The sequence below is a fragment of the Pan troglodytes genome, chromosome 17 (genome assembly GCF_028858775.2).
Source record: "Pan troglodytes isolate AG18354 chromosome 17, NHGRI_mPanTro3-v2.0_pri, whole genome shotgun sequence".
Classification (NCBI taxonomy): domain Eukaryota; kingdom Metazoa; phylum Chordata; class Mammalia; order Primates; family Hominidae; genus Pan; species Pan troglodytes.
Window position 1 is genome coordinate 30,737,178 of NC_072415.2, and position 24,360 is coordinate 30,761,537.

General features: G+C 39.3%; 1 protein-coding gene across 2 annotated transcripts in view; it reads right to left on the reverse strand.

Moving 5' to 3' along the window:
• USP14 (ubiquitin specific peptidase 14) overlaps positions 1-24,098 on the reverse strand; it is a 53,822-nt gene extending 29,724 nt beyond the window's left edge. Inside the window, 5 exon segments of one of the 2 annotated variants that reach the window (NM_001045496.1) lie at positions 1,888-1,991; positions 3,193-3,297; positions 15,611-15,643; positions 18,976-19,121; positions 23,717-23,878. In NM_001045496.1, coding sequence (NP_001038961.1) covers positions 1,888-1,991; positions 3,193-3,297; positions 15,611-15,643; positions 18,976-19,121; positions 23,717-23,732 — 404 coding nt within the window. In that variant the 5' untranslated portion in view covers positions 23,733-23,878. 2 annotated transcript variants of the gene reach the window in all.
• Between the last annotated feature and the right edge of the window lie 262 nt (positions 24,099-24,360).

The window sequence follows — 24,360 nt, forward strand, 5'->3', positions numbered from 1 at the left end:
TGATAATATATCAGCTGCAATCTATGCAATTTCTCATAAATACCTGACAACTATTCGCTTCAGAGAAATGTAGAAAACCTTTAAAGTCACTCTTTCAGATTTTTGCACACTCCTCTCCCTTCTCTTCTGCTCAGTTCTATCACAACATTTCACAATAGACTGAGGGGAAAAAACAAAAATCAATATTCATAAAGCTGTCTAGAATCCAAATTGTAGTTCAGAATTCTATCATAAAGAACTGACAATTTATGTATCAAGACAGTTGTATAAATTTAGTCAGAATTAAGTTACATATTTTTTAAGTTACACTTATACTCACTGGAAGAAAGGGCCCTTATTTGTAGACCATTTTACAGGTTCTCAAAACATTTGTAATTAATTCTTTACTCTTTTCCTTTCATACGATGGTATAAAAACAAAATGTTCTTTCTTTTTTGAAACCAGTACTGACTGACATAAGGATAGACATATATATAAATGGAAAAGAATCCAGGGTCCAGAAATGAACCTATACATTAAGGTCAACTGACTTTCAAAAAAGGTGCTAAGACAATTCAGTGGGGAAACAATAGCCTTTAACAAATGATACTGGAAGAACTGGATATACACATGCAAAATAATAGGCAAATACCTCCCTCCCTCCCACAATACATAAAAATTAACCACAGGCCTGAATAGAAGAGCTAAAAGTATATTAACTCTTGAAAAACAACAAAGAAGTAAGTCTTTGTAACCTAGAATTAGACAATGGCTTCTTACATATGAAACCAAAAGCATATGTGATAAAAGAAAAAATAAAAATTAAAATTAAACTACATCAAAATTAAAAAACATTTGCATTACAAACGTACCATCAAGAAAAGTAAAAGGAGACTGCATACAACAGACTTAGGAAAAAAATAAATTTTAAAAAAGAAAGTAAAATGACAGCTTATAGTATAGAAGAAAAGATTTGCAAATTATCCATTGGGTAAGGAACTTGTATATATGTAAAAACACAATTGAATTTTTAAAAAGACAAATAACCCAATTAAAACACAGGCAAAAGATTTAAACAGACATTTCTCCAAAGAAGATATACAAATGGCCAATAAGCACATGAAAAGATGCCCAACATCATTAGCCACTAAAAAAAATGTGCATGACAACCACAATGAGATACCACACTTCATAGCGCTAGATGGCTTAATCAAAGACAGACAACATTGGCAATTTTCTCACATTGCTGGTGAGAATGTAAAATGGTACCGTCACTTTGGAAAATCATTGTGGCAGTTCCTCAAAACATTAAACATAGAGTTACTATATGAAAATGTTCACCTACACAAAAAACATGAATGTTCACTGCAGCATTACTCATAACAGCCAAAAAGGAGAAACAATTCAAATTTCCATCAACAAAATGAATGGATAAATAAAATGTGATATATCCATAAAATGAAATACTATTCAGCCATAAAATAGGAATGAGGTAATTATATATGCTGTAACATGAATGAACCATGGAAACATGCTAAATGAAAGAAGTTAGTCACAAAAAGACCACATATTATATGATTCAATTTACATGAAATGCCCAGAATGAGCAAATCTATGACAGAAAGTAGATTAATGGTTGGCTAGGGCTAGAGGTGGGTGAAAGGGTTTAAGGAGTGACTGCCAGTGAGTATGACACTTCTTTTGGAGGGGGCGGAAAATGTCCTAAAATCGATGGTGGTGATGGTTGCACAAACTTGTAAATACTATAAAAAGCATTAAACACTTTAAAATGCTGAATTGTATAATAAATTAATTATATCTCAATTAGGATGCTAAAGAAAGCAAAACAAAACAATACTACTCATCCAAATGTGAACATCCCTTACCCAAAAAAGACTGCAGTCTTACCTTTTAAGGGCATCTTTGAGTTCAGGCACAGAACGAATACACTGAACTGTGGCATTCATGTAACAAGTGTTACCAAGGTTTGTCAATCCACATGGTAACTCCATCTAGTTGGAAAAAAAAAAAAAAAAGGATTAAATCATTAAACCATTTTCACAAAATGACATGGCATATATAAATCACTAAAATTCTCATTTTGAATTAAGTACCATTTACTAGCTTCTACCAATTTATATTCTGCCTTCACTCTAAAGAAACAGTTTTATTTCCCCCCAAAAAAAGTTTACTTGGATCATGCTGGCCATCATATTATGTTTTAGTTTCCTTCTTAAATATAATAAGAGAATAATCATACTAGTCTTGCCTTTTTTGCAGGTTTATCAAGAGAAGAGAATAGGCAAAATATGCACAGAAACACTTCAAAACAAAAAGCAAAATAACAGGTTGGGCACAGTGGCTCACACCTGTAATCCCAGCACTTTGGAAGGCTGAGGTGGAAGGACTGCTTGAGGTCAGAAGTTCAAGATCAGCCTAGGCAACACAGCAAGACCCCATCTCTACAAAAAAAAAAAAAAAATTTTTTTTTTTTAATTTGCTGGGCATGATGGTGCACGCCTACAATTTTCGCTACTCAGGAGCCTGAGGTGGGAGGATCACTTGAACCCAGGAAGTTGAGGTTACAGTGAGCTATGATCATACCACTGCACTCCAGCCGGGGTGACAGAGCAAGACCCCATCTCAAGGAAAAAAAAAAAAAAAAAACAAAAAAAAACCATGAAAATGAATGAATGGCACTAAATAAATGCTAGGTGTTAAAAAAAAAATTGACACGTGTTGACCAGTTTCTAAACTGATTTTGCATTTAAATTCAGGATAAAATGTATGTATTTTCCACATGAAGGATTTTAAAAATTTAAATATCCCAACATTTAAACTACTCTTTGACCCTGTTTTCTCATAAAATAATAATAGTAAATACTTATATAGTACTATCTGCCAGAAACATATTTATTACAGATATTAGCTAAATATATGTAAGTTAAGCCTAAGTAAATTCACTTGGAAGTCTGAAAACCAGTAGTAAGGTGTACAATACAAAAAAAAACCCCTAGCTGTGCCTTATTTAACTACAGAAGGACTCCCTTAAGCTAATCAAAAATAATAAAACTCTTATTTACTGCTAAAAATATCTATCTTGGTATTAATGATTAAGTCTTCAAGACATTTAGATGCTACTTTCTGAAAGACACCTTAATAATGGTCCTTCAAAAAGTAGTGATCAAACACATAAAATCTGGTGTGTCTTACAGCAGATGCTAACTGTTCTTCTGTCATGTCTTCTACGAAGACAGTTTTGGCTGAGGGTTCTTCTGGAAGAGCATCTGCTGACCCCATCATTAGTAGAGTCATTCCCTGTTTTTAAAAAAAGTAATTTCATGAAAATCCTTAAAAGTTGGTAATGTTTATGTCAAACAAAAGAAGCCAGGCACAAAAGAACACATATAACATAATTCTATTTGCCAAAAAAAGTAAATCTACAGAAAGTAGATTAGTTGCTGCCTAGGACTGGAGATGGGAAGAGGGAGTGACTTTAAATGGTACAAGTTTCTTTCTGGGGTAACGGAAATGTTCTAAAATTAGATTGTGGTGAAGGCTGCACAACTCTGTAAATACACTACTAAAAAATCACTGCATTGTTTAAAACAAGTAAAAAGCACTGGGGTGGCTGTTTGAGGCCAAGGCAAAGGTGTACAAAGAAACTTTTTAGTGATGAAACTTCTAAATCGTGATTGTGGTAGTGGTTACATGACAATATAGAATTGCCCAAAGTCATCAAACTGTACATCAAACACAGGTGAATTTTACTCTATATAAATTGTACCTGAATAAAGCTTAAGGAAAAAATAAGTATTGCCATAAAAACACCTAATAATGTTTACAATATTGAAGCAGAGGGAATTCCTCAAATGATCATTAGCATTTAGTGGCATTATCTCTCTCCATAACAAACTAACAACTAATAAAGTTCAGACCAGGCATGGTGGCTCATGCCTGTAATCCTAGCACTTTGGGAGGCCAAGGCTAGTGGATGGTTGGAGTCCAGTTCAAGACTAGCCTGGGCAACATGGCGAAATCCCATCTCTACAAAAATTACCAATATTAGCTGGGCATAGGGGTGCATGCCTGTAGTCCCAGCTACTTGGGGGCTAAAATGGAAGGATCACTGGAGCCTGGGAGGTTGAGGCTGTGGTGAGCTGTGATCACACCACTTGCATTCCAGCCTGGGCGACAGAGTGAGACCCCGTCTCAAAAATTATAACAAACAAACAAACAAACACTAATAAAATTCTTTCTGTGAATGTCTATTGTGTAACTGTAGTGATTGTTTACATTTAAATACAAATATTTTTAGAGCATTAAATTCTCTATTACTAAAAAATATCAAACCAAATACAGAGTAAATTTGTTCAAAATATCCAATTATATAATTCTACACATTAACCTAAGTAAATACTTTTATTTAATACATATGCAAACACTCCATACAATCAATAGAAAGACAAGGAAGACACTGTCATTGTAAAGCTCATAATCTTAAAATATGAATAACATCTTACTCTCTTACTCAGTATCTTAATTGGAAGGCATGAACACATGAGACAAAGTAAAAGGTAGGACCAGAAGTGGAGATTCAAAAAAAAAAAAACAGGGAGGGAAAAATGATAGCCAGAAGACTAAAAATATCCAGATGATGATTAAAATTAGGAAATTAGTTCAGTTAAGAATACCTACAATTAAATTTAATGACCTTTATTCTATCACCTTTTATTTCTACATAGACATTTTATAAGATCATTGCAAAGCAGTAAAGCAGTACTAAGCCGTCACTACAGAATTTTTTTTTTTTTTTTTAGAGACAGGGACTCACTCTGTCACCCAGGCAGGAGTGCAGTGGCACAATTATAGGTCACTGTAGCCTCACACTTCTGGCCTCAAGTGATCCCCCCATCTCAGCCTCCCAAAGTGCTGGGACTGCAGGTATAAGCCACCCCACCAGACCAAGAATCTTTTTCCAAAGACAACTGTCTCAAGAGCCAACTATTTAAAGAATACACTAGCAATAACCAGTTGGAAAACACAATAGAAGAAATGCCAACATATATCTAAGAATAAGCATAACAAGAAAAATGTAATACTTTAATGAGAGAATAAAGCTTTACTTAAGGATATTAAAAAAAAAAAGCACCTAAATAAACTGAAAGACATGACAAGTTCTGGACTTGAAAAATTACTATAAAGATGCAATTATAGTTATATAAATTTAATGAAATTCCTTTACAAAACCTTGCAAAATGATTCATTCATGCAGCAAATTTATACCCATGATAATAGCTAAGAAATTTCTGAAAAAGAATAGAGACTAAAGCAATGCCCTTAAAAAATTATTAGGAAAAGGGATTATATAATGAAAAATATTGAGAAAAACTGTATACTTTAGAAAAAACATACTATCAGCTCTTTACTTCATACCATACCACAACAATAATGAATTAAAGGTAAAGATTTAAATGTAAAAAAATTAATATTCATAAAAGAATGCAAGTGAATCAAAAAACTCATGCATTGTTGGAAGATTTTCTAAAATTGACATAAATATTAACGATTGATGTAACTAGCTACACAAATCTTAAAAATGTCTATAAAACATTTGAAAACAATAAACTAGGGGCAAAACTATACCATATATACTAAGCACTCAAAAAGCAAATCTATAAGAAAAAGCAAATACATACTACAAAAATGAGCAAAAGAGATTTAAAAGAAGGCTTAAAATTAATGAACTAGGTAAGCTTCTACCTTAAGCTAGAAAAAGTAAAAATTAAAACCAAGCCATGTGTGGTGGCACACACCTGTAGTCCAAGGTAGTCGGAAGGCTAAGGTGGGAGTACTGCTTGAGTCTAGGTGCTCAAGGTCAGCCTCAGCAACATAGCAAGACCCCATCTCTAAAACAAACCAAAAAAGTCACCACCATTTGCCTGGGTTTCAGCACTTCATTCAACAAAATATGATTATATAAAAATTTTCAAAATTTTTAAAAAATTAAAACCGAAGTAGAAAGAAAGCAAAGAGAAAAAAATAAATGAAGTAATAAATGAACAGGCCAAATGTTTTTTTGGGGGGGGGGACACAATCAATGAAACTGATAAAACTCTGGCTTGATGATAAAGGAAACAGACAAATCATAATTTGCCAATACTAGAGAGGAAAACGAAAAAGCAGCACTACACATTCTAGAGTTAAAGGATAATAACAGTAGAATATGACAATCAATTCAGCAACTTAAATTAAATGAACCAATTCCTTAAGAAATACTGATTATCAAACTGATAGGAAAGAAAACATAATATCTAAATAGTCCTACATTTATTAAAGACACTAAATTCTTAATTTAAAGTCTTCCTACAAAGAAAACTCCAAACCCAGATGAAGTCTAGTGAACTAGGCTTCACTAGAGAATTTTAGGCAACATTTAAAGAAAAAATATCCCAGTGGAGTGGGAGCAGAAATAAAAAAAGAAGAAAAAATATTAATACAAACTCAGAAAAGAGGGGATGCTTCCTAACTCACTGTATAAGACTAACATTACACTGACAGCAAAACCAGATAAAAAAGAATACAAGAAAACTACAAACCATTATCTCTTATGAAAAGAGACACAAAAAACCTTAACAAAAGATAAGCAAATAGAATCTAGCAATATATAATGTCCAAGTGGGGTTTATCCCAAGAATATAAGTCCTGTTTAATACTCAAAAGTCGGTGTAGTTTAATGGATAAAATGAGAGGAAGAAATGATATAGAAAAGGCATTTAACAAAATGACAAAATTCAACTTCCATTCATGACAAAACCTCTCAGCAAACTAGAAAGAGTTCCTGAACCTGATGATGAACATCTATAAACTACCTCCAGCCATGACTGGAGGCTTTTCCCCTAAGGTCAGGAAAAAGGCAATGATGTCCACTATCAACCACTTCTACTCAGCATTGTTTAAAGTCTTAAGCATTGCAATAAAGAAAAAAAGAGAAACAAAATGCACAAAGATTAAAAAGGAAGAAATAAAACTGTCCTTATTTGCAGATGACATGTATACCTACAATATCCTAAGAAATTAATATATGAAATAAAGTCACAGGATACAAAGTCAATTATAAAAATTAACTTTATTTTTATATACTAGCAAGCAATTGGAAAATGACATTTCAAAAACACCACAGCTGGGTGCAGTGGCTCACGCTTGTAATCCCAGCACTTTGGGAGGTCAAGGCAGAAGGATTGCTTGAGACCAGTTCGAGAACAGCCTGGCCAACATGGCAAAACCCCATCTCTACTAAAAACACAAAAATTAGTCCGGCGTGGTGGCACATTCCTGTAGTCCCAGCTACTCGGGAGGCTGAGGCACGAGAACTGCTTGAACCTGGGAGGCAGAAACTACAGTGAACCATGATCACGTCACTGCACTCCAGCCTAGGCAAGCAACAGAGCAAGACTGTCTCAAAAACAAAAACAAAAAATTAGCCAAGCACAATGGTGCATGCCTGTAGTCTCAACTACTCAGGAGGGTGAGGTGGGAGAACCCCTTGAGCCCAAGAATTCAAGGCTGAAGCGAGCTATGATTGTGCCACTGCACTCCAGCCGACAAAGCAAGACCTCGTCTTTAAAAAAAAAAAGAAAAGTACCACTTACAACAACATTAAAAACCATGAAATAAGCCGGGTGCAGTGGCTTACACCTATAATCCCAGCACTTGGGGAGGCCGAGGCAGGCGGATCACTTTAAGTCAGGAGTTTGAGACCAGCCTGACCAACATGGTGACACCCCGTCTCTACTAAAAATACAAAAATTAGTCAGACATGGTGGCGAGTGCCTACAATCCCAGTTATTCAGGAGGCTGAGGAAGGAGAATCACTTGAAGCCAGGAGGCGGAGTCTGCAGTGAGCTGAGATCACGCCACTGCACTCCAGCCTGGGCGTCAGAGCAAGACTGTCTCAAAAAAAAGAAAAACGTGAAATACTTAACAATATGTGGAACAAAATATGTGTAAGTTCCAACATTGAACATTTAAATAAAGGAAAGGTTTACCATGTTTGTGAGTTAGAAGACTCAATATTGAGATGTCCCAGACTGACATACAGATTCAATGCAATTCCAATCAAAATCCCAGCAGGCTCTTATGGAGAAAATGACAAGCAGAATCTAAAAATGTGCAATAGATGTACAAAGTTCCCAGAATAGCCAACACAACTTTAAAAAAGAAAAACAACAGGAAGACTTAGACGACCTGATTTCAAGGCCTGAAGAATCAAAACAGCAGGGAATGGGTACTGGTATAAAGGTACATATAAAAATCAATGGAAGAAAACAGAATCCAGAAATAAACCCTTATGTTTATGGTCAACTGATTTTCAACAAAGGCACTGAGGAAGAATGGAAAAGAATAGTCTTTTCAACAAATGTTGCTCACTACACTAAATATTCATGTGAAAAAAACAACCTCAACCATTGCTTAACAGCAAACACAAGAATTTACTCAAAACAGACAATAGACCGGGTGCGGTGGCTCACACCTGTAATCCCAGCACTTTGGGAGGCCGAGGTGGGCAGATCACCTGAGGTCGGGAGTTCAAGACCAGCCTGACCAACATGGAGACCAGTCTGACCAACAACATACTAAAAAAAATACAAACAATTAGCTGGGTGTGGTGGTGTATGCCTTTAATCCCAGCTACTCAGGAGGCTGAGGCAGGAGAATCACTGGAACCTGGAAGATGGAGGTTGCGGTGAGCTGAGATCGCGCCATTGCACTCCAGCCTGGGCAACAAGAACGGAACTCCGTCTCAAAAAAAACAGACAATATAGGCCGGGCATGGTGGCTCAAGCCTGTAATCCCAGCACTTTGGGAGGCCAAGGCGGGCTGATCACAAGGTCAGGAGATAGAGACCATCCTGGCTAACATGGTGAAACCCCGTCTCTACTAAAAAAAATACAAAAAAATTAGCCGGGTGTGGTGGCAGGCACCTGCAGTCCCAGCTACTCGGGAGGCTGAGGCAGGAGAATGGCATGAACCAGGAGGTGGAGCTTGCAGTGAGCCGAGATCGTGCCACTGCACTCCAGCCTGGGCAACAGGGTGAGACTCCATCTCAAAGAAAAAAAAAAAAAAAAGACAGACAATATATCTAAATGTAACAGCTAAAACTTATCAAGCTTTACAAGAAAACAGAAAAAAAATATATCTTGTAAACTTGGCACAGGCGAAGATTTCTTACAACATAGTACAAATCACTAAAAAATGTGATAAACTGACTTAGATAAAATTAGCTTCTATCCAACAAAAGAGTATTACATAGATTAAAACACAGGGATACCTTGAAGATATTACAGTTTGGGTTCCAGAGCATGAGAAAGCAAATATTGCAATAAAGCAAGTCACACAAAAATTTTCCCCCAGTGCATACAAACATCATGTTTTTATCAGTCTGTGAAGTATGCAACAGCATTATGTCTAAAAAGGAATGCACATACCTTATTTTTAAAATAATTTATTGCTTAAAAAAAAAAAGTGACAATCATCTAAGCCTTCAGTTAATGATCTTCTTGCAGGTGGGGGCAAGTTGATGGCTACTGACTGATCACGGCACTGGTTCCTGAAGGCTAGGTAATTGCTTAAAATGAGACAACAATGAAACCTGCCACGCTGACTGACTTCCTTTCATGAAAGAGTTCTCTGTAGCTTGCAGCGCTGTTTAATAGCATTTTATCCACAGTAGGACTTCTTTCGAAACTGGAGTCAAACCTCTCAAATCCTGCTTTATCAAGTAAGCCTATGTAATATTTTAAATCCTTTATTGTCATTTCAACAACATTCACAGCTTCTTCACTAGGAGTAGAGTCTATCTCAAGAAATTACTTTCTTTGCACATCCACCAGTTACCTCCTCATCTGTTCAAGTTGTATCATGAGATTGTGGCAATTCAGTCACAATTTCAAGCTCCATTTTTCTATTCTTTTTTGTTTTTTAGATACAGGGTCTCACTCTGTCACTCAGATTGGAGTGCAGTGGCACAATCATAGCTCACTGTAACCTCAAACTCCTAGGCTTAAGCGATCCTACTGCCTCAGTCTCCAGAGTAGCTAGGACTACAGGTATACACCACCATGCCCAACTAATTTTATTTTTTGTAGAGACAGGGTCTCACTGTGTTGCCCAGGCTGGTCTCAAACTCCCAGCCTGAAGCTCTCCTCCTGTCTCAGACTCCCAAAGTGCTGGGATTATAGGAGTGAGCCACCGTGCCTGGCCACTTCTAATTCTAGTTTCTTCCTATTTACACCACATGTGCAGTTGTATCCTCAACTCAAGTTTTGAACTCCCCAAAGTCATCCATGAGGGTTAGAATCAACTTCTTTCAAACTCCTGGTAAATACTGACTTCATTTTAACTTCCTCCCATGAATGTTCCTAATGGTATCAAGAATTCAGGTGAATCCTTTCCAGAAGGTTTTTAATTGATCTTGCCCAGATTCATGGAGAAATAACTTTATAGGGAAACTTTAGCCTTACAAAATGTATCTCTTAAATAATAAGATTTGAAAGTAGAAATTACTCCCTGATCCATGGGCTGCAGAATAGTTGTTGTAGCAGACATGAAAACAACATTCATCTCGTTTATCTCTCAAAACTCTTAAGTGACTAGATGCATTGTCAATAAGCAGTAATATTTTGAAAGGAATCTTTCTGAGCAGTAAGTCTCAATGGTGGCCTTAAAATATTCAGTACTCCATACTATAAACAGACGTACTGGCATCTGGGCTTTGTTGTTCCATATACAGAGCACAGGCAGAGTAGATTTAGCATTATTCTTAAGAGATCCATGGTTTTTGGAATGGTAAACGAGCATTGGTTTCAACTTAAAGTCATTAGCTACATTAGCCTCTAACAAGACAGTCAGCCTGGCCTTTGAACCCAGGCACTGACTTCTCCTCTCTAGCTATGAAAGGCTTAGACAGCATCTTTTTCCAATATCAGGCTGCTTCATCCACACTGAAAATCTGTTGTATAGTGTAGCTACCTTCATCAACAATCTTAGCTAGATCTTCTGGATAACTTACTGCAGCTTCTCCATCAGCACTTACTGTTTCACTTTGCACTTTTATGTTACAGAGATTGCTTCTTTCTTTAAACCTCGTGAACCAACTTCTGCTAGCTTCAATTTATATATATATGTATATATATACATATATATGTATATATATACATATATATACATATATATGTATATATATACATATATATGTATATATATACATATATATGTATATATACATATATATGTATATATATACATATATATGTATATATATACATATATATGTATATATACACATATATATACATATATATGTATATATATACATATATATACGTATATATATGTATATATATATTTATATATAATTTTTTTTTTTTAAGTTCCAGGGTACACGTCCAGGATGTGCATGTTTGTTACACAGGTAAACATTGTGTCATGGTGGTTTGCTGCACCTATAGACCCATCACCTAGGTATTAAGCCCAGCATGCATTAGCTATTTATCCTGATGCTCTCCCCACATCCCACTGCCTGACAGGACCCCGTGTGTGCTGTTCTCCTCCCTGTGTCCATGTATTCTCATTGTTCGGCTCCCACTTACAAGTGACAACATGCGGTGTTCGGTTTTCTGTTCCTGTGTTAGTCTGATGAGGACAATGTAGCTTCCTCACCTCTCTCAGCCTTCACAGAATTAAAGAGAATTAGGGTCTTGCTCTGGTTAGGTTTTGACTTAAGGAAATGTTGTGGCTAGTTTGATCTTCTATCCACACCACTTAAACTTTCTCCATATCAGCAATAAGGCTGCTTTGCTTTATCACTTGTGTGTTCATTGCAGTAACACTTCAAGAACTTATCTTTTAAATTATAAATTTCCTTTGAAAACTGGACCTTTGTATTCACAACTTGGTTAACTGCTGCAAAATGCCTAGCTTTTGGACTGTCTTGGCTTTACACAGGCCTTCTTTACTAAGCTTAATCATTTCTAGCTTTCTGTTGAAAGTAAAAGACATGAAACTCTTCCTTTCTCTTGAACACTTAGAGGCCATTGTAGGGTTATTTATTTATTTATTTATTTTTGAGACAGAGTCTCGCTCTGTCAGCCAGGCTGGAGTGCAGTGGCATGATCTCAGCTCACTGCAACCTCCATCTCCCAGGCTCAAGCAATTCTCCTGCCTCAGCCTCCGGAATAGCTGGGATTACAGGCATGTGCCACTACGCCTGGCTATTTTTCTATTTTTAGTGGAGATGGGGTTTCACCATGTTGGCCAGGCTGATCTTGAACTCCTGAACTCAGGAATCCACCCGCCTCAGCCTCCCAAAGTGCTAGGATTACAGGTGTGAGCCACCGCGCTCAGCCTGTAGGGTTATTAATTGGCCTAATTTCAATACTGTCTTGTCTCAGGGAATAGGGAGGCTCGAGAAGAGGGAGGAGGGAACTGCGGGTCGGTGAGGCTGTCAGAACACACATTTGTCGATTAAGTTTGCCATCTTACAGGTGTGATTCATGACACCCCAAAACAATTACAAAACTAACATCAAAGATCAACACACTTGACATGAGAGTAATGAAAATGTTTCAAATACTGCAAGAATCACCAAAATGTGACAAAGAGACATGAAGTGAACATAGGCTGCTGGAAAAATGGTGCCTATAAACTTGCTCGATGCAAGGTGGCCACAAACCTTCAACTTATAAAAATCACAATTATCTGTGAAGCACAATAAAATGAGGTGTGCCTTTATATGAAACTCTGGGGTCAATCATAATATTTAAGAGGGCAAAAGGGTCACAAAACCAAGAAATCTGAGAACTGCACGTCCCAGAAATGCAAGGTTTAAGTTAAAAATCAATGAGAATAACCACACTACCAACAGAAAAAAAGAAAAAAAATCACACCATCATTTTAACAAACAGAAAAAACACTTAACAAAATTTAACGGTCTTTCATAATTTTAAGTTGTAGTGAACTAGAATAAGACAAGATGTCCACTCTTTTTTTTTTTTTTTTTTTTTTTTGAGGTAGAGTCTTGCTCTGTTGCCCAGGTTGGAGTGCAGTGGTGTGATCTCAGCTCACTGCAACCTCCGCCTCCCAAGGTCAAGCAATTCTCTTGGCGTGCACCATGACACTCGGCTAATTTTTGTATTTTTAATAGAGACGGGGTTTCACCATGTTGGCCAGGCTGGTCTCGAACTCCTGACCTTAAGTGATCCACCATCCTTGGCCTCCCAAAGTGCTGGGATTACAGGTGTGAGCCACCACACCCGGCCAAGATGTCCACTCTTATCACTTTTTTTTTTTTTTGAGATGGAGTCTCGCTCTGTTGCCCAGGCTGGAGTACAGTGGCACAATTTCAGCTCACTGCAACCTCTGCCTCCCAGGCTCACACCATTCTCCTGCCTCAGCCTCCTGAGTAGCTGGAACTACAGGCACCTGCCACCACGCACAGCTAATTGTTTTGTTTTTTTTTTTTTTAGTAGAGACGGAGTTTCACCATGTTAGCCAGGATGGTCTCGATCTCCTGACCTCGTGATCCACCTGCCTCAGCCTCCCAAAGTGCTGGGATTACAGGCGTGAGCCACCGCACCCAGCCACTCTTATCACTTTCTATTAACACTGTATTAGAAGTCCTATTAAAAAGTAGGACAAGGCCTGGCACAGTGGCTCACGCCTGTAATTCCAGCACTTTGGGAGATCAAGGCAGGCAGATCACTTGAGGTCAGGAGTTCGAGACCAGCCTGGCCAACGTTGCGAAACCCTGTCTCTACCAAAAATACAAAAATTAGCCAGGCATGGTGGTAGGCGTTTGTAATCCCAACTACTCAGGAGGTTGAGGCAGGAGAATCACATGAACCCAGGAGGCAAATAATGCAGTGAGCCAAGATCACGCCACCACACTCCAGCCTGGGCGACAAAGCAAGACTCTGTCTCAAAAAAAAGAAGTCATTTGCTTATCAATTATATGTCAATAAAGTTTAAGAAATCTGAAAGTCATGAATATTGAAATGGGAGAAGTAAAACTGTCATTATTTGCAGATAACACGTTTATGTACATAGAAAACCCAATGGAATCTGCCCAAAACACAACTGGAATTAAGTGAATTGCTTACAAGAATAAAGAATGAAAATAAACTTAGAAAAATCAACTGTATTTTGGCCGGGTGCGGTGGCTCACGCCTGTAATCCTAGCACTCTGGGAGGCCAAGGTGGGCGGATCACCTGAGGTTGGGAGTTCAAGATCAACCTGACCAACATGGGGAAACCCCATCTCTACTAAAAATACAAAAGTTAGCTGTGCGTGGTGGTGGGTGCCTGTAATCCCAGCTCAGGCAAGAGAATTGCTTTAACCCGGGAGGCAGAGGTTGCAGCGAGCCAAGATCGCGCCATTGCACTCTAGCCTGGGCAATAAGAGTGAGACTCTGTCTCAAAAAAAAAAAAAAAAAAAAAAGAGAGAGAGAAAAATCAATTGTATTTTTACATTCTAGCCATGAACACTGGAAATATTTTTGAATATTATTTTAAGCAGCGAACAAATGTTAAGTTCCAATAATTTAAGAGAAGTCATGCAAGGGCTGGGCACAGTGACTCACACCTGTTAATCCCAGCACTTTGGGAGGCCAAGGCAGGAGGATCGCTTGCGCCCTGGAGTTCAAGACCAGCCTGGGCAACATAGTCACACCCCCATCTCTACAAAAAATAATTAAAATTAATTAATTAACTGGGCATGGTAACACCCGCCTGTGGTCCCAGCTACTTGGAAGGCTGAGATGGAAGGACTGCTTGAGGCTGGGAGTTTAAAGCTGCAGCGAGCCGTGACCATGCCACTGTGCTCCGGCGTAAGTGAGAGTGAGACCCTGTCTCAAAAAAAAAAAACGACTCATGCAAAACCTCTATGTTTAAAAACTACAACTCTGCTAAGAGAAAAGCAGAGACCTAAATAAATAAGGAAGTACATCATATTCAGGGATTTTAATACTCAATATTGTTAAGATGTTTATTCTCCCCAAATTGAGCTACAGATTCAATGTAATCTCAAACAAAATCTCAAAGAGGAGAAAGTTGGAGAGCATAAGAACATATACTATCTTATTTCAAGACTCTTTTTTTGGAGACGGAGTCTCGCTCTGTTGCCAGGCTGGAGTGCAGTGGCACGATCTCGGCTCACTGCAATCTCCGCCTCCCAGGTTCAAGCGATTCTCCTGCCTCCTGCCTCTGCCTCCCGCCTCAGCCTCCCACCTCAGCCTCCCACCTCAGCCTCCCGAGTAGCTAGGATTACAGGCATGCACCACCACACCCAGCTAATTTTTTTTTCAAGGCTTTTATTATAAAGCTTTAGTAATCAAAACCATTTGGTACTAGTGTAACTTTAATCTACTAGATCAATAAAACAAAAACCCAAAAACAAACCTATAACTAGTTTTCAAGAAAGAGCCCAACACAAGTCAATAGGAAAAGGCAAGTATTTTCAACAGATAGTGCTGGAACAACTGGATATACACATGAAAAAAAGTCATCTGGAATGTATTTTGGTACCATAATGAGGTTACTGCATTATAATAAACATTCATAAGATAATACTTACATTTTTTATTTTGATGTTTCCCCAATCATCATCCTGTTTCAAAGACAAACAAAAGACATTTAACCACCACTGTACAAGCTGAACACAATCTAATAATCAATTTATTTTAATCTACTTCAAAACAGAATAAAATTTATCCTATATGCAGATTTTATTTAAAATTATGGCAATTAAAAAAAATTTTTTTGGCCAGGCACAGTGGCTCACGCCTGTAATCCCAGCACTTTGGGAGGCTGAGGCAGGCAAATCACCTGCGGTCAGGAGTTCGAAACCAGCCTGACCAATATAAAGAAACTCCATCTCTACTAAAAATACAAAAAGTAGCTGAGCATGGTGGTGCACACCTGTAATTCCACCTACTCAGGAGGCTGAGACAAGATAATTGCTTGAACCCAGGAGGCGGAAGTTACAGTGAGCCGAGATCTCACCACTGCACTCCAGCCTGGGCAACAGAACAAGGCTCCATCTCAAAAAAAAAATAAATTTTTTTTTAAACACAAGTGGTACTAAAGCCAGGGTTTCAAATAATTTGCTTCAACTGCATAAGGTAACACAATACAAAAGGCAGTAACCTGTATTTACAGCATCAAATACTAAAAAACACGTAAGTATAAAAAAATACTTTTAGCAAGTACTAAAAAACACTTGACTAATGACAAATGATAGATCCTATTTTTTGGATGTTTGGAACCAGCAGAGCTAATAAATAACGAGCTTACATGGCAAGAATGAAGAGTTAATGTCTATAACGCATCTATAAAGCAAGTATATACTTTCCTTTCAATATGTTGAATAAAAATCAAGAATGTTTTTTTTTAAATGCATGATTAGTCCAGAGTAATATTTTAACTTACTACAGCTAGGCCTTTCCCCTCATAGGATAAAGTCGATTCTATATTACTCCCTTTTATAGAAGGTATCGGGTACCCAATATGCTTGTCTACCCTTCATTGGTGCCACTAATTATCTCTTTTATCTGCTTTAAAATGGAACAGTAACTTCCTAAAGGCCCTTCTCAATTTAAGGGCTATGACTGCCAAACATAACGAATGATAACTATAAATGCACCCTAAGATCACTTACCCAAGGTCACACAAAACTGGGAAGTGAACACAGATCTGCTTGATGTATAAATCATATGCTCTTTTGGTGCCTTACTATGTTACTTAAACCTCTTTGACACTCATTTATAAAATTTCCTCATATATATGATATGGATAACATACAGCTGAGAATTAAAGAAAATATAATAAAAGCCTGACATAAAATAAGTACTCAATAAATGGTAACTATTAGCAGTCACAGTTTCATTTAATTCGCATACTTCTATAATTCTCGACAGCATACCACTAGTACAGTGTCCAGCACAAATTAGGCTATGAAGTTCACTAAAGGCCAAAGGTTCATACTGTACCTTCGGGGGTAAACAAAGATTTTCCTCCAACGTGTGTTTTACTGCCCAGTGGGGGTAGCCAGTCTTTATCTCTAAAGTTAACTATAGATCTTTAGCATTTTATCTAACCCTTGAAGGAAGTATTTTTAAAAACTATACTCATATTATTAAAAATAATAGAGGCCGGGTGTGGTGGCTCACGCCTGTAATCCCAGCACTTTGGGAGGCCCGAGGCAGGCAGATCACTTGAGGTCAGGAGTTCGAGACCAGCGCCAACATGGTGAAACACTGTCTCTACCAAAAATACAAACATTTGTCACACATGGTGGCGGTGACCTGTTATCCCAGCTATTCGGGAGACTGAGGCAGGACAATCACTTGAGCCCGGGAGGCAGTGGTTGCAGTGAGCCGAGATGGCGCCACTGCACTCCAGCCCCTGAGTGACAGAGGGAGACTCAATCCCAAAAATAATAATAATAATAATAGATATCTTCTTGTCTCTTCTGCAGTCCTTCATCAATGATGCTGGCAGGGATGGATTCTTAACTGTGGTCACTGAGATCATTCCAAAGGAAGTAAAGAAAAAAATTAGGTTTCTTCTCTTTTTAAACAAAAATTTTTTCCTCCCATCTCCAGGTAGGAGTTAGGTAACAATTACTGTTTAGAAAAAAGGGGGCTGGGTGCGGTGGTTCACGCCTGTAATCCCAGCTCTCTGAGAGGCCAAGGTGGGCAGATCACTTGAGGTCAGGAGTTCAAGACCAGACTGGCCAACATGGTGAAACCCCATCTCTACTAAAAATACAAAAATTAGCCGGGCATGGTGGTAGACACCTGTAATCTCAGCTACTCAGGAGGCTGAGGCATAAGAATCGCTTGAACCCAGGAGGCAGAGGTTGCAGTGAGCCAAGATAGCACCACTGCACTCCAGCATGGGCAACAGAGCAAGACTCGTCTCAAAAAAAAAAGAAAAAGAAAAACAGCTCTTCGTTAATGGGTAGGATGCAATAAAGGCCAAAAAAAAAATGAACAGTTTTCCAGAACCAGGGCTTTTGTAAAAATGCTGAAGTGCTTTGAATTTCAACATACAAATGCATGTACAAAATTACATTCTGTAGTAGTTTTTTTAAGAAAACAAACCTATCTGTATTGTTCCATATTTTTAAACTGAGATAAAATTTTCCAACCTCATTACAGAAAATTACTAAGGAAATATTAATTGGTTTCATTTTAGTCTAAACAAAATAAAACTAATACTTTTAATACATCCTTATAGGAAAAAAAATTCACACAATACAGATAACTGTAAAGTGTTCCACTCTCCTGACCCACAGAGGTATCTGGTAATACAACACATTTTAAAATAAAATTTAAATGATGCTTTTAGAACAAAGTCATGTCCTTTGCAGCAACATGGATGGAGCTGGAGATCATTACCTGCTAGTTCCCTAGTAAACTAATGCAGGAACAGAAAAGCAAACTGCATGTTCTCTTTTCTAAGTGGGAGCTAAATAATGAGAACACATAGACACATAGAGAGGAACAAAAGACACTGGAACTTACTTGAGGGTGGAGAGTGGGAGGAGGAAGAGGATCTAAAAAAAAAAAAAACTACCTATCGGGTACTATGCTTAGTACCTGGGTGATGAAATCCGTACATCGAAACCCTGTGACACGAGTTTACCTATATAACAAACCTGCATATGTATCTCAGAACCTGAAAGTTAAAAATAAACAAAAGTAAAAAGAGTTTTAAAACGATGTTTTTATAATACCATATAGTGTTGTCAAACAGCTACAATATTTCTCCCTTACTCTAACAGGCATAAGACAGTTTTAACACCATAGCTGACATACTCTCATCATATAAAAAAAGCACTTCAAATGCTACATTAAAATTAAATAATTTTCTGGCGTTATTTTTCAAAAAGTATACAATAATAGTAATGTGATGAAAATTTGGACTGCAATTTACCTTTAGCGTTCCTCCTTTCACCATAACTTTCTGTCTGGCAGGCTGGACTCCAGTCAACGCAAACAGCTGAGCCTTGAATACCATTGGAGGTTCATCCGTATTCAATTCTACACCTTCAAATTTCTCCTTTCCCCATTTTACAGTAACTGCAAACAAAATCACAATTTTTTTAATTAAAAAATAACAAGACAAGATTTACAGACCCTTAGAAGATCACCAATTAGGCAGTTATCGAGAGTCAAAACATGTCATTCATCTTTCTATGCCCATAACACTTACCTAATCAAGAGCAGCATGCATGCAGTAGGTGCTGAATAAAATTTCACTGGATCAAACCTAACTTCTCATTTCATAGTTAAAGAAACTGAGACTTCAGCAGGCTGGGCGTGGTGGCTCACGCCTGTAATCCCAGTACTCTGGGAGGTCAAGGCGGGCGGATCATGAGGTCAGGAGTTCGAGACCAGCCCGTCTCTAATAAAAATACAAAAATTAGCCAGGTGTGGTGGCGCACGCCTGTAATCCCAGCTACTCAGGAGGCTGAGACAGGAGAATCGCTTGAACCCGGGAGGCGAAGGTTGCAGTGAGCCAAGATCGTGCCACTGCACTCCAGCCTGGGCGACAGTGCGAGACTCCATCTCAAAAAAAAAAAAAAAAGAAACGGAGACTTCAGAGAAGTAGACTGATTTGCTAATGTCATAAAATTGGTTAATAAACTTCCAAGTCTTCTGAATCCTACTCCAACAATATGATCATATTGAAATATTTCCCAAAATGATAAGTTTCGCAGCCCCCATGTGTTTAATTGAAGAATCATTCACATCAGCACACAGCATTGGAAAAGAAGAGAGAGAGAGAAAGGTTAGATAGTTTAAGAGAAGAAGAAAAATTCCTGGGAGAATAAAGCACATCTAGAACAACTTAAGGAATACAGATTCTGAGTCATAAGAAATGTGGGAGAATTGAAAAGTGTCATTTCTGAACAAGAGGTGCTCAATTAAGAAAAAATCCAAAGACATATCTAAATCATTTAAAAATATATAGAAATCCCACTTCACAGCCATTAGAATGGCTATTCTTTTTAAAATTTAACAGAAAATAACAAGTGTTAGCAAAGATGTGGAGAAACTGGAACACTTGTACACTGCTGGGGGGAATAAAAGTAAACATAGAATTACCATATGATCCAGCAATTTCATTTCTGGGTATACCCAGAAGATCGGAAAGCAAGGACTCAAACAGATATTTGTACACCCATGTTTACAGCAGCATTATTCACAACAGCCGAAAAAGTGGGAGCAACTCAAGTGTCCATCAACCAAGTAATGGACAAAGAAAATGTGGTATATACATACAATGGAATATTATTCAACCTTAAAAAGGAAAGAAACTCTTATACATGCTGCAACATGGATGATTCCGGTTATGAGATACCTAAAGTGGTCAAATTCATACACACAAAAAGAGAATGGTGTTTGCCAGAGGATGTGAATGAAGGTGACAGTTGCAAAACAGTGTGAATATATTTAATGCTACAGAACTGCATATGTAAAAATCATTAAAATGGTAAACTTTATTACATATATTTTACCACAATAAAAAATTTCAATCAGCCTCATAAAATAGCTAACTTTTGAAATATATATTTTTAAAACCCAAGGATATATATTGTTTCCACTGAAAATTTTATACCTTCTCAAAAATAAGAACCTCACAACTGTTAATTGCTTTCTAACTCCTGAAATCAGAATTTGAAAACCTCACTCAGACACCAAATCCCAATTCTATCATCAGTTCAATTAATATGTTGAGTATTCATTTAATGACAAGCCCGGTACAAAGCATTGGGAAGACTCTCCATAAACTTATAGCCTAATAGCGGGGTGGGAGGAGGTTAGAGTAATTAACTATGTAAGTATTATAAAGGCTACAGCAACAAAGTGGAATGCTTCATAAATGAGGAAAGATTTCCTGGATGAAGTGTTAACTTCTGAGTTATCACTATCAATTTTGAATCTCAAGAAAAGATTAGGTGTTAGTCAGAGACTAGGAGAGGACAGGAGAATTCCCAGAAAAGAAGGAAAACATTCCACAGCATAAAGCAGCATGGTGTGTTCTAAGATGTAAGTAATTAATTACCAGAGTGAAGGGAAAGCAGCAGTAGATGAAACTGGAAGCTGGGTAAGGATCAAATTATGGAAGATAAGTCATCCTAAAACATACATAAAGAGGCCGGGAATGGTGGCTCATGCCTGTAATCCCAGCACTTTGGAAGGCCAAGGCAGGTGGATCACCTGAGGTCAGGGGTTTGAGACCAGCCTAGCCAATACGGTGAAACCTCGTTTCTACTAAAAATACAAAAATGAGCTAGGCATGGTGGCAGGCGCCTGTAATTCCAGCTACTCGCGAGACTGAGGCAGGAGAATCGCTTGAAACCAGGAGGTGGAGGTTGCAGTGAGCCAAGATCGCGCCACTGCACTCCAGACTGGGCAACAAGAGCAAAACTTGGTCTCAAAAAATAAAAAAATAAATACAATAAAATACGTAAAGGCTTTATGTTGTAGGCAATGTGTAATTCCTGAAAGGCTGTCATAAAGGCCACTTTAGTCTGGTTTGAATACTATTAGATCACTTGCAGCAGCAGAGAAATCAGGCTTGAAGAAGGCATACTGTAATCACTAAAATAAACTAGAAGCATATTACAATAGTACAAGCTAAAGATGCTACAGGATTAAACCAAAACAGTACTAGAAGTAAAGGAGAGGAACCTACCTGAAATTTATTGCGCTATTGCCATGAGCAAGTTACTTAAAACTTTTTGCTTATGCTTACAAGAGGAATTATACCAGGATCACAGGATTATGTTGAAGATTAAAACAAAGCAATATGTACAAAACCCTAACTCTATAAGAGGCACAGGTGTGTGTTTATTTTTAGAGACGGGGGTCTTGCTCTGTCACCCAGGCTGGAGTGCAGTGGCGTGATCACAGATCACAGCACCCTCTAACTCCTTGGCTCAAGTGATCCTCCCAACTCAGCTTCCCGAGTAGCTGGGATTAAAAGCATACATCATGGCCCCTGGCTTTAATTTTTAACTGCACTTATCCTTAACCATTTAATAATCTAGATATGTAATTTTCTTTTTTTCTTTTCTTGAGACCCAGTTTCGCTTTTTTCACCCAGACTGAAGAGCAATGGCGCGATCTTGGCTCACTACAACCTCCGCTTCACAGGTTCAAGCGACTCTCCTGCCTCAGCCTCCCCAGTAGCTGGGATTACAGGCACCTGCCACCACTCTCGACTGATTTTTTGTATTTTTAGTAGAGACAGGGTTTCAACATGTTGGCCAGGCCGTCTCGAACTCCTGACCTCAAGTGATCCGCCCGCCTCGAGCCTCCTAAAGAGCTGGGATTACAGGCGTGAGCCACCGCGCTTAGACTAGATACTTAATTTTCTACTAAATCTTATGAAATAGTACTTAAAATGTTCTCTTCATTTTAATATAGAGCTTTTTGCTGACCCTCAAAATACAGATTCTCAATATGGAGAGGTCAAAGGAAGGGACCTTAGAAATCTACTTGAGTTCCTTCATTTGGGGGATGAGGAAAGGATCTGATTAAATATTTAAGATAAAGCTCAAATTTTAAAAAAGAAACTCTGGTCAGCGCTGGCATTTTGAGGAAACAGAGGGGTTTTGTTTTATGTGTGTGAATCTACTGATGTGTTTAAGTATTAGAATATTTCAAGAGCCATTCTACTGTTGTTATGGCTTTAGAAAGGGGTTGGGCAATCATTAAGAATTCGATTCAAGATTCTAGACCATCAAGAATCCACCTTGAGATCAAACAATACTCTTGATTCGTATCATGCTTTGTAAATGCTGAATCTTCAATAAAGGAACTGTAACAGAATAAACAGGGATGGTCAACGAATCACACACCTACAGCCAGTTGGAGACACCACACATATTTTAGGTGCCATTTTGAATAAGGCTAGGGAGCAGCAAGGTCCATTCCCTAAGTAAAAGTGATCCCTGGCCAGTACCTTGGACTGTCAGCAAGCAAACAATACAAGCCCTTGTCAAACGCCAATCAAGAAATGACACCCCGGGGATATGTGTATTCATCTACTTCTGAAAGCTCACACCATGTTTCGGATACAGAAATCCAATGCAACGTCTGATGAAACGAAAACGAAGCAAAAAGGTTTATAATCTGCCTCGGGACAAAACTAAAACTGGTACCAAAGGGGCGGTCGAACAAAGGCAAGGGGCAAGAGAAGGGCGAAGGACGACGAAGGGCGGCGAACGCCGCTTGGCAACCCCAAGAAGGGTCGCTCCATCCCTCCCCTTCTTCCCCGCTCCCTTCCACGGCGACCACTGAGAAGCCCAAAGGAATCTCCCTGCACCTCCAGCCTGGCCCAGCGCCCCAGGACACACCCTCACTTTCACCGCACACCAGGGCAGCGTCAGAAACTATTCTGCAGAGTCACGACTTTGAGAGGCTTCCCCATCTCCACTCCCCCCACCCATCGGTGGCTCAGGGGGACGGCGCTCCCCTGCCACACAGGGCTCCGACCCAGCCGGGAGAGGGACGGTGCCTGGGTCATCTCCGCGCCGCCGGCCCCGCGCACCCCACCCCGGCCCCTCCCAGTCCATGCCGGGTGCCCGCCCGTGCAGGCCAGGCCTACGCGGAGGCCTAGCGCCGGTCCGGTGTGCTGCGCGCGAGGCCAGGACAGGGCTCACCGGAGTAGAGCGGCATGGCGGGGCGCGGCGAGAGGCAGCGGCGCAGGAGAGCTGGGCCTGACAAGGGCGGCAAAGGGACGGGGACCAGAAGCAGCTGCGGCGGCGGCCGAGGCGGAAGCGCGGTGGTGGCGGCGACTTCGGTGCGACGAGTCTCATTCAAACCGGCCACTGGCGATGACGCAGCAACACGCAGAACACCCGTGCAGCTCCGGAGCGACTGCAGCGAGGAGACTGGGCTGCAGGACCGGGGCGGGGCCTAGAGGTGGCGAGAGGACGGAGGAGGGGGAAGGCGGTGGAGGGGTGGCGGGAAGGAAGGAGGGAGCAAGTGAGGGACGGGCGCGGGGCCCCATACACCGCAGCAGGTGCGCGCCTGCGCACTGCCGCCCATCGCTCTGCGCGCACTGGCCACGTGGTCTTGGCGCGGCCCAGCCCTGCGGCAGATGAAGTGGGAACTTGGTATCCCACCTGCTGTCTGAGGCTGAGGCGGGAGAATCGCTTGAGCCCAGGAGGTCGAGGCTGCAGTGAGCTGTGATCGTGCCACTGCACTCCAGCCTGGGCGACAGAGCGAGACCCTGCCTCAAAATAAAATAAATAAAATTAGTGGTTGTAAAGTCAGAGGTGTTTTGAAACCCAGCTGTTACTAG